The 18,657-nt window shown below is 44.4% G+C and overlaps 1 protein-coding gene across 1 annotated transcript; it reads left to right on the top strand.

Moving 5' to 3' along the window:
* The first annotated feature begins 980 nt into the window (after positions 1–980).
* LOC142786712 (LHFPL tetraspan subfamily member 2 protein-like) lies at positions 981–17,334 on the top strand. The gene is made up of 2 exons (XM_075884350.1): positions 981–2,568; positions 15,837–17,334. Exons 1-2 carry the CDS (start codon positions 1,950–1,952, stop codon positions 16,061–16,063), a joined length of 846 nt encoding a protein of 281 aa, XP_075740465.1. The 5' UTR covers positions 981–1,949; the 3' UTR covers positions 16,064–17,334.
* The last annotated feature ends 1,323 nt before the right edge of the window (positions 17,335–18,657 follow it).

The following is an 18,657-nucleotide window of genomic DNA, read 5'->3' on the forward strand; positions in this document are numbered from 1 at the left end:
TCTGTGAATTCTTCGCTACACTTCAGCCACACGAACATTGCAAGTTCGTTCATTCTTTATCTTGTACTCTTCCTCAATTTTTAAAATCACATTTATGTGATGTCAGCTGGAACCATCTGAAATATATAGGAATAAGTAGTTGTGAAACAGCACGGGGACAAGGTACTATTAGGTCGAGAAAAGAAGAAAATATTTTTAAGGATCTGCATTATATCCTTACATTTGCTACAAGTTACAAAGTACACAATAGTTCTTCAGCATTACGCAAATTAATGTCGCATCTCCTTAGAAAAAAAGCAAATAACATAAGTACAGCTTGTGAGGGAACATTGACGCTGCAGACTTCTTCCATTCTCTGTAGAGAAATATGTACATCAACAACCCTTGACAGCAGTCCTGTACGCTGCAATCTGAGAAGAAAAATACTATCGCCTACAAATGAAAACAGCAAATCCCAACAAGCCGGTTTGCCCCTGCAGAGAGCAGGCACTTCGGGGACATGCGAGAAATCTCCGATGAAGACGGTGACGGCTCTTTCTCAAATAGGGGATGTTACGAAACCAAAAAACAGAACAAATAGCAGAACGACGCCAAACACACACGGCACATTGGGAATCCCAGAAAGAAGTATAAGTAAACTGCAGCTGATGCGGAGAACGGCGAATATCCAGCAGAGAAGGAGATGAAACGGGAGCAGGAAAGAACTCTTACATCGGGAGCAGGAGATTGCGAGGAGGGAGAACGTGCTCGAGCCGAGAGGGCAGGCCAGAGCGCATGCGCTCTTCCTTCGAGCAAAGGCGACTGCGGCGCTGCGCGTTCCTTTGCGCGGGAAACAGCGCCACTTGTTGGCCTAGCAACGCTGATCCTCCGGGAGCATTCGAGGAAAGGAGGGATCTGCCGAGGCGGAGAGAGGCGCCCGTCTGGAAGAGAGGACCCGCTAGGTCCCGGAGAACGCTCTCTCATTCCGATGCTGTCGCCGAAGGAACCCGGCTGCTCGCTGGGGATCGAGGAAGCGGTGGCGCGCCAGCGGCGTTCTGCGCCGTTGCAGCGCTCAACGCGCGTCGCATCTTCCCCGGACGAGGAGTCCGCAGTGCTACGCCACTCGACCGCTACCGTGAACGCTACGTCAAATTTTTTCTTCGGTTGAGTGGTCACGGTGATGCGGGGTGGAGGTGGAATTGTTGCCGCGTCCCGGTCACGACAAGGCGGAAGACGTCGTTGGAGAGCACGATAGCATTCCCTGGAGTATTGTCCTATGGTACCCATATCGAATTTAGAATATGATTTTGCCTACTTGAGACAGGCGGATATTTCATGTGTGTGCAATTCATCGAATTCTTGAGCGAACATCAGTTAGTATTCTGTGACGAACCCCCTGCATATAGAATGAGGCGGTTAGTGCCATTTGTTCTCGAAGCGTGATTTTTTTTTATTCCAGCAGTTTTGCATATGTATAAGAGGAATTGAAAAGTGGGCCTATCCCAACCACCAGTACAAACGAGTTCCACGTCATCTTGTGTATGTTTGACAGCTTGTTGTAAATTTATTCACCCTCGCTCAAGAAACAAATGCCAAAAACAGCGCCAAACATTTTTGGAAGATTTAGACGCATTGAGGAGTATATCTGTGTTTTATTGCAGTTAGGACTTGAGCAGCAAAGCGAGTGTGCCACACATCCTTATTTCCACAGGCATTGACATTTCTAACCATAATGGGCGTCGCTATCAATACTCGATTAATGCTACAATTTTTGATATTGTTGCCAATTTAAGAAGAAAACGACGTTTTGCTAAAAACATCCTGCTTGCAGATATTGAGACACATCCAAGAGAAGATAGGTGGGCCAATAAGCAGCCTAACGCTCAAATGTAAAGCTTGTTGAAATTACATTGTAACGCCGACATCCATGCGGTATCATTAGATGAGATAGCTTTAACTCACTGGTACCAATGATCATCCGCAAAGGAAACAAGCCTCACACACCCGAAGACTTTGGGCCGATAGTGGACGACATCGCTCACAGACTTTGTGCAGTGCACCCAACTTTATGTCCTCCGGACGAAGTTGGCGCCGCTCTGTACCTGGCACCACCGCACGTGCACGTGCTGCGCTACAAGACATCGTGGCCAGTGTCTTTGGCGTGGACACTCCTATCCACGCTGGTGGCTCTTATGAGTATAGTGAGCCTCGTTCAACCCGAGTGGCTAGTGCGCGAGCGAACGGATGTGTATAGACCTCCGTTGACCTACGACCCGGATGACCTGGCGTACATGTTGGGTCTGTACGGTGCCTGCTACCGAGACACCGATGACCACAACCCCGGTAGCTTGGCGGCGAGGGGTGACGCACTGTGCTTCAGGTTCGACGATGCACCACCGGGACATGAGGAGCCGCACGTGGGGGCCAGGTTCCCTTCGGCCACGTGGCGTGCCGGATTCCTGCTGTTCAGCTCTGGCTCAGCGGTGCTCTGCATCGGCGCCGTGCTCGCCATCTTGTCGCTGGCGATGCACGGAACAGCGAACAGAGTGGCTGCCGCGGCTGTCATAGGGCATGCTCAAACAGCTGGGGGTAAGACAGACAGATTTTCACTCTTTTGAAGATTAACGAAGTGCATTGTACAGTAATCAGTCAACATCTGGCTGCCTCGCCTAAACTCTCAATTGGTGACAAGTTTCCTATTCTTGTCGTGTGCACGTTTTTTTTTATTCACGTTAAGCTAATGTTTAGAAAAACTCAACTGGCATACCCTGGTGACAGGAGCCGGAAATGAGCAGGGTATTTCGGCACAAAAAATGAGCTATTTGTGGTTTGCTGTTAAGAAATAGAGACCTTAAGACTTGTGTTTAGATTATTAGCAAGCACGCGTACGAGAGACAAACACCCTAATGTTCTCAAAAGACGCAACCTACGTGTACTTAGGCCATGCTTCACTTGCAAACAAATTAGTGCAGTACGTTCAGACAAAGAACCGGCATTAGAGAGCAAGAAGAGGTTTAATGACTCTGTTAGTTTCTTCCATGCCCCATTGAGCGAGCTTATTTTGTGGCGTTAAAATATTTTTATGGCAGTGGGCAAAGGCAGCCAATATTCTATATTTGAGCTGCTGTGTCATCACATAGTTTCTTCTATGCCCCATTGAGCGAGCTTATTGTGCGGCATTATATATTTTTCTGGCAGTGGGCAAAAGGAGCCAATATTCCATATTTGAGCAGCTGTCATCACAACGCCAGCTCATTTATGCCTTTCCCTGGCCCAGGATGCTGAGCCGGTACTAAACCTAGGCAAACTGCTTGCACTTCAATATTTTTTCTTTCTGAAATACTCAAGCCACATATGGGTTAGCATGGTGATGCACAGCTATTGTTCACATTGTACGGCTCAGGCTTGCGGATAAAAGCTTGCGTATACAAAGGTTGTAGCTCTACGGATACTAAGAGAAGTGTGAAGACACCTCAGCACCACGAAACGGGGAGTGCTTGCTTCATGGCTGTACATCATGCGACTCAAAGTAGTATCAAAGCGCCCTTTATTGTTTTTGGGTGTTTTTTGATTACTTCCAGTGCATATTTCCAGCCTAGAATACCTCGAAATATTTTTTGACGAGGAAGAAATGATGCAAAAACAGTGAAAGGGAAGTCACACCAGGCTGAAGGTGAAGTGAATGCTTTCGAAAGTATTTGAATAAAAGGCCAGAGCTTAACTGCCAACAATGAAAGGAAGGGACCGCCATCGAAGGCAGTAAAAGTGTACTTGGCGAGTTTATGAGTTCATTGACACCGATGAGGCTGCGGCGCCACTGACCGAAGGGACTGGCTGTGCGAAACAAAAGATAGCTTCCCTGTTTTACGGGCACATTTGCACTTCCCATAAAATCCTTGCAGTGACTCTTTTGCCTCTGCAATCTAACTTTTTTGTACGTGACTGCGGGGCTTACTAACACACGCAGGTACGAATATTTGAACATACTTATAATCTGAGACCAGTTTTATTAATTGTCTGGTTTTTTTTTGTTTTGTGGTCCTTGGCATCCATATTTTATAAAATATGTCTGCGAATAAAAGACACATTTCTAGGTGCACGTGCTACAGCTTTTTTTTTTATCAATCTCAATTCGTGTAAAGATAAGTCAACGGTGACGTCTCTTTTCTTGACAGATTTAACAACAATGCCTTAACAAGCGTCAAATGCATTTTCTCGGTATTTAAGTGAAATGTAATAATAGTATTTTCAGGATGTCTGTTTTTGTTTTCGATTTGAAAGACAACAAAGCAGGCCCGCCCTTCCTTTTGGGATCAGCTGAAAGGAATTTTCTTTCTTACATGAAAGCGTTAAAAAGCTCGTTTTTTAAAAACATTTTGGTGTCGGCGTTGGTCTCCATGATGGTGAGCGAAATATCAGCGTTTTATGTTAAAAACAAATTGAGAAAAAGACAAATAAAATAAATAAAAAGTCACAGCTTTGCCGCAAGGCGGAGTAATGAACGCGATGGTAACAATTTTAAGGTCACGAGCAGCATGGCCAGCATATCAGAATGGGCCCCACGTTTCTAATGCACAAATGACGCACAAAGCGTACTCTCAGTACAGATGAACGCGAATAAGCGTCTCAGTTGTTTTTTTTTTTTTTGCTGTGTCTGAAAAGCGCGCTCTTTTCGCAAACGTAGATTGCGCAACTATTGCAGTGACCTTTGTGCTCCCGTTAACTAAAACAGAATCGTTCTAGTAAAATACGAACGCCAACCAAGACGTACGGTCCTCCTTACCACGAGATAAGGGCGCGTGAGTGAGTGACGGCCCCCTGCTCTTTGCGGGGCAAGGTGCGCATGGGATATGAGAGCGCGCCCGCCCCGTCATAACGATGTTGCTACGCGCGCTCATTGCGCCATCTTGCTGGTAATGCTTAAAACATGATAGTCCCCCCTCCCCCCGAGATGCCAGTCAGCAGCGGTAAGTGGTATATATAGAGATCTTGCCGTGTGAACGTTGAAGAACTGGATCTTCGATGGCGCGGTAGTTAACGCCTCGTGCTCACGATTCAGACGACTAAAGTGCGATTCCACGTGCCGAAGACTGTTCTAGATTTTTTTATTTCTTGCGTTTTCATGCATGTAGATACGTATACATATACGATGAGTGACGATAACGCCAACGTTGTCGGTGAACTCCAGCTGAGAGTGTCCATATATATGCTATCGCGATAAAATATTTGGGTAATAGTTTAACTCTGACTTCCTGCGTTGCAAGCAAAGATTCTACCCTAGCACTATGGCATTGCCTCGAAATACAGCAAAAAAGAAACACTATATAACCGTCACGTTGTGAGAGAAGTATCCGGAACAAATATATTATTGTGTCGCAACAGCGTAGTGCTGCTTGCGTCAGGTGTAAGGACATATGAATAGCGAAAATAGAAGATGTTTTATTAATTGACGCATTACAAAGCGCCCCACGCGTTTAGTTATCAGCAAGGGCATCAAAAAAGTGGACAGCTGCGTACGTTTGCGTGTTACCGTACGGACGCTTAGAGGGCACTTCCTTGATTCAAAAAAGGAACAATTATGGCCTGGTAGGCACTTCGCAACTGTGCTTACGACAGGCATTGAAAGATAGTTTGATCCACTCAATGTTAAGAGCATACACGTTCGTTTCCTTGTGTCACGATTAAGGCATATGCCGAGAACCTAAAACCAGGCTTACGATTCATGAGCCGATGCGCACAGGGCCCCATTAAGTCATGTCGTTCTGCCTTGCAGGAAAGACTGAAGTATTCTCAAGCTCCCTTTTTTAGATGCTAAGCAGCTCTTTGAGTAGCCTGTGCAACGCTGTCCGGCTCATCCTTACGAGCCCCATCGCCACAGGTGTTGAAGCAGTGCCAAGTAGGTCAATTCGCAGCTGCGCGTTGACGTCACTCTCTCCCTCACCCACAGCAGCTACCGAATCCTCCATCCACTCGCAACACAGTTCTCTCTCCCTTCACATTCTCCGCCGCCAACAATGCTCTACAACACACCGAGTGGAAACACTCCTTTTTAAGCCTAATTTTCTGTGATGAAACTTGCACAAAACCCAACCCACTTCTCGTGCCTTTTCGTTGCAAATAAAAGTATGTTCGAGTAAACGCTAGACCGAGTGTCGCTTCAAACCGTTCTTTCATCAGCCGCGTCGACGCCCGTTTCAACAGAGTGAACGCCATGCGGACCGCTGCTGCTTCGCCTCATATCAGGGTTCCTTTTGGGGACATGTTTCAAAATTTTTCCTTACAGTAACTTTTCCATTCAAGGGGTGCTTCAAGTTCTAATGTTCCCCTCGGTTGCACATTCCCCTCGGTTGCACTAATAGTCACCAAACTGGCAGAGAAAGAGCGTTCCGCACTAGGCGCCGTGTCTAATGCCGGTTGTGACTGACGCTCCCACGTTTAATGCACATACATACCTTAAATGTTAGACTGGGGGATGGCCACCACCGTAGCTCCGTTGGTAGAGCACCGGACGTGTTATTATAAGGCTTCGTGCCTACCAATGACAAGCTTTCTTTTCGGTCTCTCTTTTTTTTTTCACGTTCACATTACACCTATTCCTAATAAAAGACGTTACGCTTTCCTGGACATTTCTCTCTGTCAGTTCTCATACGCGTTTTTCTTCGTTTCATTGTTAACATACGCCCAAGTTGACAAAGATTTGATTACAACATGAACGCAGGTTCTCGGTACAAAATTAAACACCAGCCAGAACCCTTCAGAAAAATTAGCTTGGAGAGAGGAATGCGCTCCACGTTCGTAATACCTCGCCAAGCAAAAGTTGTGCGCTGTTTCTGCCCATAATACCTCGCCATTCTGCTTCGCAGCTGGTGCCGGAAAACTGAGATTGATCACGCGAAGAAAGTAACTCTGCAGCGGAGCCAGATTGCGCAGCAGAGCTCATTTTCGGTAAGCATTTGGCAGCTAGAGTTGGGAGTGCCGATCGTCCAGCTATACCGAGCAACAAATTCAATCTTCTCGCTGTATGCGCCAAAGGAACAATTTAGCATTACGAAGTGCTTCGCACGTCAGCTATTACATGATGGCATCATGCTGTACGTCGCTCATTATTGCACTGAACTATTCTTAAGAAAATTGCCGAGTGCCTACACTTAGTCGGTGACAGTGCGCTTAGTTCTGACTGTTGTTTCTATAGGCAATGATTTTCTTTTGCCGTAAGGATAAAAACTTCGAAATATTCGCATTCCTTATGCTTGATTCTTTAACCGGCAATTCTTTCGTTTTAAATGCTTAGTATGGCATACCTAGTCATATCTACTGGGAAAAATTTGTCATTTTGCCCCGCCGTGGTGCTCTAGTGGCTAAGGTACTCGCCTGCTGATCCGCAGGTCACGTTATCGAATCCCGGCTGCGGCGGCTGCATTTTCGATGTAGAAAAAATTGCTGCAGACCCATGTGCTTAGATAAAGGTGTGCGATAAAGAACTCCAGGTCGTCGAAATTTCCAGAGCCCTCCTCTACGGCGTCTCTCATAATCATATACTAGTTTTTGGACGTTAAACCCCACATATCAATCAATCAAAATCAAAATTTGTCGTTTATTCCAACGCAACAGTCGGCTTTATTAGCACGTGAACGTTATCACGGTGTCATTTAATTGTCTAGGGTGCTTGCTGGTTTTGTATTCTGTCACCCTGGTGCCATAACGTGCGCTGCAGCTTTAGAGATGAAAGTACAATCACAGAGTTTGTACGTGAACTAACATACACAAACACGATCGAAAGCGCTTCTATTTTACCACGCTTCTTGCACATTAAGCTTAATGTTCTCAGGACATCTTAACATAAAACATGTATTAGCAGCAAATGTTACTCATTCGTGATGTGTAATCTACATTTAGTTGTGGCTGATGCCTATATATAAGGGAGTGAAGCACCTAATAATTAAACGTTTTCCGATCTTGTGGCCAGCTCTTCCACAAACTTGTTTTCAGCGCTAATATAACATAGTCATGTTAATTACCACATGCAAAGAGTGCCATTAATTTTAAAATATGCAGCCAGATATTTTCAGATGCTCGTCGAGCTAATGCTTTATAATGAAAACCTGATGCATACAAAAGTACAGCAGTCTATAGTTGGCACTTGATTACCCTCCCCGTACGCTCTTTATTGATGTACACGCTCAGTGCGTTATAAATAGCTCTTGTACTGCTGATACGTTGCGAACAAATTCATGAAACATTTATTATCGCACATACTGCACAACCTAGGGTACACTTGACGGTTTCGGGAACACCACGTCACAAGAAAAAGTAGTGAACGGACTCGCTCCAACAAATGGTCTCCAAATCGCGTTACTCCTATTCATCCCGTGTCCGTCTCGCACCCATAGGCGAGAGCATACAGGGCTCAAAAAAGTTAGATTCAGCACCTTACCCCCCCCCCCCCCCCCCACACACACACACCTACCGCAGTCGGCGCCAATTCTATTCCGTGCCTTTGCTACGTCGAACTTGTGCTGTCAGTTTTCGAAGTGCGCAGTTATTAGCTTGACAGTGTTTCACAACGATGGCGACTGAAGGCCACAGTGCATTTCAACAGCTGTTTACCTATTCGTGCCCCCGGAAAGCTAGAGACAAAAGACAGGCTGTTTTGCGAGGCACACCATTGCTTCATGTTATTTTTCGCATTCACACAGAAACTAGTATTCTTTTCTTGCGAAATCGGCGAACAGAAAAATATAGCTCTCTACACCCGCCCCCTCCCACCCTTACGGGGAACCTTACATTCACATTTGAGGGTATCCATCTGGCTCGAACTTGTCCTCCCATATGTTTCCTTTACTTCGTTTGTTGTTTTCCCGCGTACTTGTGTGCCAGCACCTGTAACTGCCATATGACTCTGTATAATACGACAAGTTGTGCTCGCTAGGTACCAAGAACAAAACAAGCACACAATGTTTGCTAAAATGATCTAGTATGGTATACATCACGTAATACTTCCAATGTTTTTCACGTGGTGGCATGTTAATTAGGAAATGAACAAGTTTGCTTTCTGCAGGGCTATTCGGCCCCGAGTTCTTGAGAGATACGCGAGTGCGCCACTATTTCAGCATTATTTCCTCGCCTGTTGAATGTCGCCTGTCTAAATGATGTGGACCTCTAAAAAGTTACAGAACAAAAAAAAGAAGTCAAGTGCTCGGAACTACAATGTACCTAAAACAGTGCGACTGATGCGCTGTCGAGAGCGTGCGCTATAGCGTCACATGTTTATATTACTCCTTTCTCAATAACTGTGAATCCGTGCATATCAGAAAGAGCCGCGAATTTTCCGGATGAAATGTACCGACATACATAACTGTAGTTGACGTACTCCGTGTGAAATATGAATAAGTTTGTGGCCAGGTTACAATGTTCTTAGAAAAATGTTTACTGCCAATGTGGCAAATAATTTATCATTCTGATGTTTATGAGCTACGAATACGATGAACCTGTGCAACAAATACATGAAAAGTTTAACCCACACACAGGCCTTGTTGATAAATCTGCAGCAACTCCGTATGTGACATGGGCATCACGTCGGTTAGTGAGCAAGAAGTTCTTTGCCACATAAACCAGGGAAACCACACTGGCCACCAGGTGCATACTGCTGAATTGGATTGTCCCCGAAACGCCCAGCGCACGCGGCAAGCCAGACTAGGCAAACCATGTCGCGGCAAAAACCTATTGTGCTTAAGTGGAAAATGCCTGAAAGAAGGTTAAATATCACAAGATCCAGACTTCTAAAACCAGAAAGATTTTGCAAAAAAAGGAACGTGCCACTGTGCTCAACTCTACACTTGTCGTCCTAAGCCTACATATAAAGAGGTGCTGTATACAACCTACAAGAACTTCCTGTAACTGTCACGGGGTTCTCTTCTGTGTCCTACGCCTTAGGTGAGATAATGAAAAAGCAACACAAAATATTATGTTAGCCTCACTTCTGGCAGGCTCATAGGCACAGAGCAGCGACCTTGTTGGTATTTTCTATTAACATTCAGGATTGTTCTTAAGCAGTTTGAAGCATCCTGAAGAAAGGATTGTTCTTAAGCAGTTTGAAGTATTTTGATTTTTAAATCAACCTATATGAACCCCAACGTCCGTCACTGGGCATTCATTTCCTTCAAGAAGTGTATATCGCTGTTCTTTTTTTAAGTTGAACAATGCTTATCGAATATTTTGCCGCAAATGTCAAATAAAATACTCTTTCCATCCCACTTAACAAATGAAGTTGGTCATAACAAGGCTAAGTTGACTGTGGCGACGAACAGATTAATGTTCAGCCGACACTTAAGCGCCTATCACGCAGTGCTTTGAAAAAATACTATGTTGAGCCTTTTGGCATACTCTATAGTCCTTTTTTATATAATTATTTATTCATGGTATCCTACAGGCCACAAAAAGCACTGAGTATGGGGGGGGGGGGGGTTACAGAATATTCACTATAAGTAAAGCACGAAACGAAACTGCATCCAGGAAAGAAAGGAAGAAATATGTAAAATAGCAGGAACAAGAACAAACGCTGTAATGCGATGCAGTATACAAAATAATAAAAAGACAACTTTATACGAAAATCAAGGTAAGATATAAACTTGTAAAGGCTCACGAAATTTCACACGGTCTCTTAACGAAACAAACTCCCCAGGAAGACTATTCGAAAGTGCGATGGTGGCGGCAAAGCAGAAATATTGAATGACTTTGTGTGGCCGAAGGTGCATCTGAAACTGAGATGATTACGAAGATGACGTGATGCACGCGAAAGAATTTCAATATAAAGACGCCTGGTCCATGAGTTGTAGTGGTACTTGTGCGAGATGCATAGAAGGTTGACAGAGCGACGGGAGTATAAGCTAGGAAGGGCAATAACGCGTTCGATTGGAATGATGCTAGAACAGCGACTGTTGTGTGAAGTTATCAAGCGGGCTGCACGGTTTTTGATGGATTCCACTATATCTATTAGGTATCGTTCATGAGGAGATCAGATGGATGAAGCGAATTCAAATTGAAGGCGTACAAATTTTAGATATGCTTGTTGCTGAACGAAAGTTGCGGAATGATGCAAAGTCCGGCGCAAAAATCCAAGAGTTCTATTAGTTTGCGCACAAACTTTTTCCATGTGACTACACGAAGCGAGATTAGAACAAGGATGAACGCCTAGATGGTTGTAAGTAAATAAATGGGAAAATTCAGTGGAATATACAGAGTATTTGAAGGAGAAAAGCACACGTTTTACCGATGAAAGAAATTACGCGGCACCTTAATGTGTTAAGAGTCATTTTCTAGCGGTGAAGCCATTGACTGCAATCTTACGCCGTCTTCTTCAGCGTTATTGATCCTATAGTCTGCGCAGTCATACGCGAAAAGACGAATCGAAAAAGAAATGTTTTGGGAGTCAGTTTGATTCAGTTTGTTTCGAGAGTCTGTTTGTGCTTGAGTTGTCATACGTCGATATACTAACAACGCTTGCAAGTTTCGAGATAAGCACTGGAGCACCGAGGAAACACAATAGAATTTTGTTTATTTTGTATGAAACATACAGAAACATCGGTAATTCTTATTGCTACGGAGTACAGAGGTACTCAGGACCTATATTTGCAGAAACATCTAAGGCTAACGAATTGCGAAAGAGAATGATACAGCCAATCAAGATACAGCACATTTAAGCAGTGAAGCCGACTGAACAATCAGAAAGTTCACTTGTGAAATATTTTTAAACACACTTACCAAAGAGCTTGTCAATGCAGCTCCACTCTTGAGAACCTGCTTTGAGTGTTGTATCTTGAATTTTCTATACCATCCGGTGATGGGATATTTTTTGCATAGTACGGAAATAAGTATCCTTGCACCTCCATCTTTCTCTATTATTATTATTTTTTTACTTCTAGGAGAAAGCCCACTGTGTGTAAAATTCATTCTTAAAACGCATGTTCGTTGCGATGGTGCTACTTTCGAAAAAGATACTTTAGCGAAGTCAACGTTCCGTATGAACTGGTGGGCTTGCTGCATAATCCTGATGTGATACGTAAGCGCTCATGCGCTGAAAAAGTGACACTGAATATGAATCCTTTACTCAGTGCATGGTAAGAAACTTCCGTTTGTCGTTTTTTTTTTCTGGATGAAATGGTGAGATACCGATATCCTCGGTGAGCGTTGCCACGTTAACCAACTACTCCAGAAGCTAACATAAAAAAGTTTAGCACTTGGTTGGCTTTTACAGCAAACGCTGCAATGAAATCACTAAGACGAATGATTTTGTAGCCGTAGTTATTGCCACCAGCACCGGTATTCGTGATCACTATCGTGCGAAATAAGAAAAATGATTAGGATGGAACTGGATTTGAGCCGGGACCATTTCCGTAGTAGCCCATTATTTTTACTATAGAGCCCTGCCGGTGCTTCAAACTACTTGACAAAAAGACACTATGCAGGCCATGTAGGAAACGAACAATGTTAATCAGTAACAAACAAAATATAGCGTGGTAGATGAGTAATATAACAGCCAGTCATCAGCGTGTGTGATTTATGTATCGTGGGACCACCCAATGAATTGGGCTAAGCGAGGACCGTCAGATGCTCCCTGCCACTGCAAAAAGTACAGCCATAGTTCTTCATTGTCGTCAACCACCACAGCAACACAATGCACATAATTCCGAACAGAAAACCATGGATACAAAAGCGTAGACGTCATTTAGGTATAAATTGTGGCACTTCAATCTGTGGGTATTGTATGTGTTTTTTGCATTACACGTAATTCGCACTGCGTGAAATTCCTATGTGATGAGCCATGACCCAACAAACATGTCATGTATCATAAGAGAAACTGTGCATGTGGACGATTGCAGTAGAATCAAAGTAGCGTCATTGCATGCAAGATAAACTTTTTTCGCTTACTAAGGTCATCTGGTCTAAGCCAACGTGCACCAAACTAAAAAGGCTGTGTGTAAGATGTTTATGTGTATTACGTCAAACTATCTACATTTACCCTGCAGTCGTCGGTGGGCGGCGCAACACCAAATTCACAAAGATTCTGCTCCCACCCCTTTCAAGTGGAACAAAAGGCTGCGTGTACGTGCCCTATCTCGTTAATCTAAAAATATTCCAGTAGTATCTGTTCTCCTACGCTGCAGGCCACACTTTTTTTTTCCTAAGACCAGGATCATACATCTTATGGTTCTCTGGTACACAGCTAGGCTTCGTTTCTCTCAGAAGTGAGGTCACACCATTAGCTTGTGTATGTTATAATGCGCGCGGTTACATTTATAAGAACAATATATCATTTCGCCCACGGTAATATGGAAATGTTAACCGACGTAAATCATACCCCCCTCTCCAGCCCAGAATCGATTCCATCACTGATGGACCTCACGCCATCTATCAGTAGCAAGGTGCATGGCGAATGAAACACGTCTTGCACGACCCCGTCTAATTCATGCAAACGGTGATCTAGCCCATCTCGCACTATGATTGCGGGGTCAGGAACCCCACTCTCGAAGTTGTTTATCCTTGGCGCTAACCCTGGGCGCATGAGGCGATGACTCGACCTATGCACTTCTATGCTTTGTTCTTGAGAGAAAGCCATCTTTCAGGCGGATAAAGGAGGCCGAATGCCAAACGTGACAGGTCTACAACCAGCATTGCTTTTATCTTTCCCCACAATCCGGCACTCTTTGTATTGTGCAAGGCAATACGTGATGGGGCTGATAGAAAATCCCCCTGCGTCAAGACCGACCTCTGGAATCTCCCCCCCCCCCTCCAAAGACGCCCCCTCTACCCCTGCTGCTACCGCACCCTCCTTTGCGTGAACTCGGGGTTCCTGCACCCGATCAACAGGATTGCTAGCTGACTCACCGCAAGCGTAGCGCCCTTTCACTCATATTAAAGGCTTCCCGTCTGTGCCTTGCAACAATGTAGCACCTTTCACTCCCCTTTTTCGCGCCCGTGCGCCCTTTATTGAGACGTTCTTGAGAAGGTTGTGCAGGCTTCTGGGTAATCAATGTTCGTGCTTTTCTAATTGGGATCCTCGCTGCTTTTCTTCCAGAAGTTCAGTCTCACTTAGACTCTCTTGTCAGTGGCAACTCCTAAATCACTAAATAGGCTAGTTTCGAAGTTTAACAGTAAAACTTAAATTCTCGTATTATGTTCTCCCATGGCTTGCATTATTTTCTACATTGTTGCGTACATTGAAGTCCGAGCACAGTTACGCTATCAGGCAGTGAGAGGCAACTTAGCGCTACGTTCTTCTTCTAGCTTCTTTTTACAGCGAATTTCTATACAACTCTGCTAGTAGTATATTCCTACGTAGAAAAGCCTCTGGAACCCTCTATTGACACATTATTGGTTTACACCTGGTGACCTCTCTAGAGTGGTTCAAGTAACCAAAGCAATAAAGCAGAAAGAAGTTTCATACCAGCACTGGTGTTTGGACCCGCGCCGTCACACTCGAAAGGAAAATGTGTAAACCATTACAATCTGCACCCGCACCCGAAAAATTCAACCTTATCATCGTGCATTGTGTATTGACTCCCCACTTTAAACAATGAGCTTAACCATGCTGCGATACTTGTAGGACTCAGAAAGCAAGAATCACTCGTGCCAATCTGGGATGCACGTATATTATGTACATTATTGCATTCGTTGCGATGAACTGCTTACCTGTGCTCATGCGTCAACCATAGGCTTCCATAAGCGTTAACATTGTGGACGTGCCTAGTAACCCCTGATATCTTCACGACTGCAACATTGGCGAAACCACATCCAATCATCTTTAATGCTTCACTGAAAGCGAAAAAAAAAATAAATCCAGCATCAGCAGCTAGTTGCTGACCACTTCCAATAAAACCTTTTCCTACAATCCAGAAGAGCTCCCGACTTTTTAATACTCCAAGAATATTGTTGCGAAAAAACAACGCAAAGAATAAATGACAATCACAGTGCCATAAGGTCGCAAGTGAATATCACCTGGCTCCTTCATTTGCTGAATGTATTGTGTGCGTTTAAGCTAGTTGATATTCCGTACTCAACACTGCTAAGCAGAAAGCTTACTTATTGGCAGAAAAAGGAAGACACACGGTTGACGGCTGAATTTTCACTGCTTTTAACTCTTTACTTGAACTTTATGGCTTACTCACAACCACATAACGAATTCCCGACTCGAGCGCTGTAAACAGTCATGTGCAACGGCGTCGCGAAATTACGAGAAAGCAGAATCGTTGGAACCAAAAATGATTTGCCGATATCACGAAAACATCATCCACATTCGTACACGTCCACTACAGCGAAAAACTTTTTGATTGTCAACGTGTGTTTTTAATCTTGTAGAGTCATTGCTATGAGCTACTTTCATATCTGTTAACAGCAGATAGTAGGCTTATATAATAGTAGCGATAGCAGGTATTAGGGTTACATATGCAGTGCAGGTAATTTACAACCAAATTCTTCTGCGTGCTCAATACCGATACTCTGAACATTGGTATATTCCAGTGCCACGCCCTGGAATATAAATTTAACCTAAATACCTACGAAAGTGTACGTACTCTTTTTAATAGCTTCACTTTGAATGAACTTTTCTAAATGTGTCTGTATTGATATGGTCTCTGTATTGATATTTCGCGAACAATGTTGTTTTCGATTCTTTTTGTTGTTGCTCTTTCATTGCTTGTGCTAGTGTGTTTTTTTCTGCCACAGTGACTGCGACGTCGAGCGTTGTCAAGCTGCTTAAAGCTGCTTTTTTTCCTGCCCTAACAGCTTACATGAGACTGTAGGTGGTAAAATAATCTCGAACTCTTTTACCCTATACCCCACCCCCCGTTCTATTATGGCAGTGATTCTGCAGGCGACCGCCCTGCTGCTGTTTCCCTGGTTCCTGGCCACTGCTTTTGCACAGGCTCACTGCGGCGACGACTCGGGAGCGTTTTCGCTCGGCCACTGCCGCCTAGGATGGGCTTCGGTTCTCGCCGGTGTCAGCACACTGCTTGGACTCTACTGCCCAGTGCTCGTGCGCTTCGTCTCCTACCCGGTTTACGCACCGTGTGCCTGGAACGTGCTATAGTTTTTTTTTTTTCAAAAAAAGGCTGACGAGGCATGTTGAAACTCAGTGACTGACTTTGCGCCTTTTGTCAGTGAAAAAACACGCAAATACTCTTACCTGATTGGTGCGTGCACGTTGGTGATGCCACATTCCACCTTCCACGATGAGCAAGTGCGGAGTTGAACGTGTTTTCTTAGCTCAACGTGAAACGTGTTTGCGAGGCGTTCAAGTGCAAAAATTTATCCTTCAATATAACGGATAGGAAAACTGCGATTTCATGTCGCACATACTGATATATCTGCTTTCAGTGTAATATGTATTGTCTTTTGCGAATGTTTCCCAGTGGGGAGAGGAGACCGCAATATCAAAGGGCTGTTATGTCACACAAGATCTTATGTTGGCAAATAATGAAACATCCTCCACAGATCTGACCAAACGTAAGCTACAAAGTGCGTTTTATGCTCCCGAAATATTCGCATCTAGGTTGGTCGCTACGGTAACGAAGGCGGCTCGCTGAGCCTTTATTTTGGAGCAACTATCTTGGTGCTTGCCGTGCCTATGCTGTTCTTGACAAGGCAAGCGGCTAGAAATTTGAGTACTGAGCACATATTAAACTTTTCCCAACGAACCTCCATGGGAATTTACCATCTATACAGAGGTAAAAGCTCGCCATAGCGTGACTTTATGCGACCAAGATTTATTGTACAGATCTGCATGCCTATTCTATGAACCTGTCCAAGTGTACGTGTGTGCACAATATAACAAAGGTGCACCAGGAAACATCGCAGAAAAGATTTGTAGCATAGCTCGTTGCTTTCATGCGCAGGTACTATTCATCCTTTTAGTATTTAGACAATAAAAAATAAGATTGTGGGAAGGTCGGGAAGCTTTTATTGTTTGTTTCAAGAGATAGAGCGCTCAGTTGCGTGCAATAAGGCTCATGTAAAAGAAATATATTTTGTGTGAGCGTTTCAATTGCAATATTTTTGGCCGGAAGCGTGCAGTACACCTGCGCCAAACCATGGGCGGCATGAGAAAATCTATACTCTCAATAGGGTACGATGGCGTGCTTCGAAGCAAGTTGCGCTTTCACACTAACTGTGCGAAGGCGAGTAAGTGCTCACGAACCTGTTTAAATAATGAGCGTGCGTCACGTTTCCTAGAAAGAATTGTAACGGAGTGTGAGAATGGTGCTGTGACGTATTTTTAATGTATGTCGACCCTTTGGTACAAAATGGCGTGGTGGATACGGGATACATCGAATAAAGAATAAGGACGTTCGTCAAAAGTAATTCACATGTCTCTCTGTTTTATTTTTTTGCTTTAGCTGTGACAGTACCACTGAAGCGCCAGTTTTTCCGCTTGAGCAAGTTGGTATTTTGCAAGTGGACGGTCGTGCAGCTACGCAGCACTGGCACAAAACGATGCCAACGAAGAATGTGTGGCGTTTACTGAACGACGGTAAGAGATAGGCAGATCTCTGATTTTATGTGGAGGTTCGGAACTCAATAAACAAGCAGCTTACGCTAGTGTATGAGTGGTACAAGTTACCAGAGACAGTGGAACCTATTCGCGTAAGAACTGAAGCCGCTTCAGCAGTTGTGTTCGCAATAAAATTACGCAATTGTTGTAACACAGTAATGTTGTGGGAAATGCACGGACTCACTGTGCATAGCACCAGGTTAATTAGACACACATGGAAGATCAGTGGGTGTAGTCAGTGTAAAACTCATGGTTGTGATTCGACCAGACCACTATTACGGGGACACAACACTTCCCTTTGTTACGTTTTTTTATTGTGAAGTCGTGACACCGCCGGCTATGCATCGCTCTTTCTTTTAAGTGCGGCCGCAACCCTGCGTTGCCATTCGACACACTTTTTCCTTCTGATACTATCTAACCAACGATGAATGCTCAGGACGTTGCGTCTCGAGCCCGCGTTGCTCACTGAATCATGCACACTAGGCTCTGTGCTTCTCAGGCATCACAATGTTCGCTACGATGTCCGGCACTGCAACGTTGACTACCTTCCTGACTCACTTGTCTTACACTGGACGCCGTATACCGACGTCAAGGCTTGTGCGCGAAGCTTCCACCTCGGTACACGGGGCAATACACAGTTCTTCGCGAGGTCACTGACGTCGACAACATAATCACTCCCGTTCAACCACACTCTTCTGCTACACCACCCGGAGATGTTGTTCGTGTGTCACGCATAAAACAATACTATACCGACAGTCCTGACTGATTAAGGCCCACCTGGATGGCACTTACGAGGTCTGCAAGGTCTGCGCATCGGGCAAGAGCCTGATTTCGCAGACCTCATAATGGTTAGGAAGAAGCCAGCTCGCCCCACGAGATGCTTGCAGCCTTTAATTGACACAGCTACTTGTAAATGTTGCAAATATACCCGCTTCTGCCTCCAGTGTATTTGTGATGTCCGTGACAGTATAGTGCAATAAACAAGTGATTTGCGAAACATATTTTCGGATAGGCAAAATTGAAGTGAGTGATGTGACCCACTACTCAATAATGCAATCAATACGGGTGCATGAACAACGGCAGTAATCCTCTTACCAGTTTATTTTTATTTTGTTTACAGAATATCGATTGAG

This window comes from Rhipicephalus microplus, unplaced genomic scaffold (assembly GCF_043290135.1).
Source record: "Rhipicephalus microplus isolate Deutch F79 unplaced genomic scaffold, USDA_Rmic scaffold_28, whole genome shotgun sequence".
NCBI lineage: Eukaryota > Metazoa > Arthropoda > Arachnida > Ixodida > Ixodidae > Rhipicephalus > Rhipicephalus microplus.

Coding starts and splice junctions, on each gene's coding strand:
- LOC142786712 (XM_075884350.1), top strand. CDS start 1,950: ATGATCATCCGCAAAGGAAACAAGCCTCACACACCCGAAGACTTTGGG. Junction 2,569..15,836: donor GCATGCTCAAACAGCTGGGG/GTAAGACAGACA, acceptor CTATTATGGCAG/TGATTCTGCAGGCGACCGCC.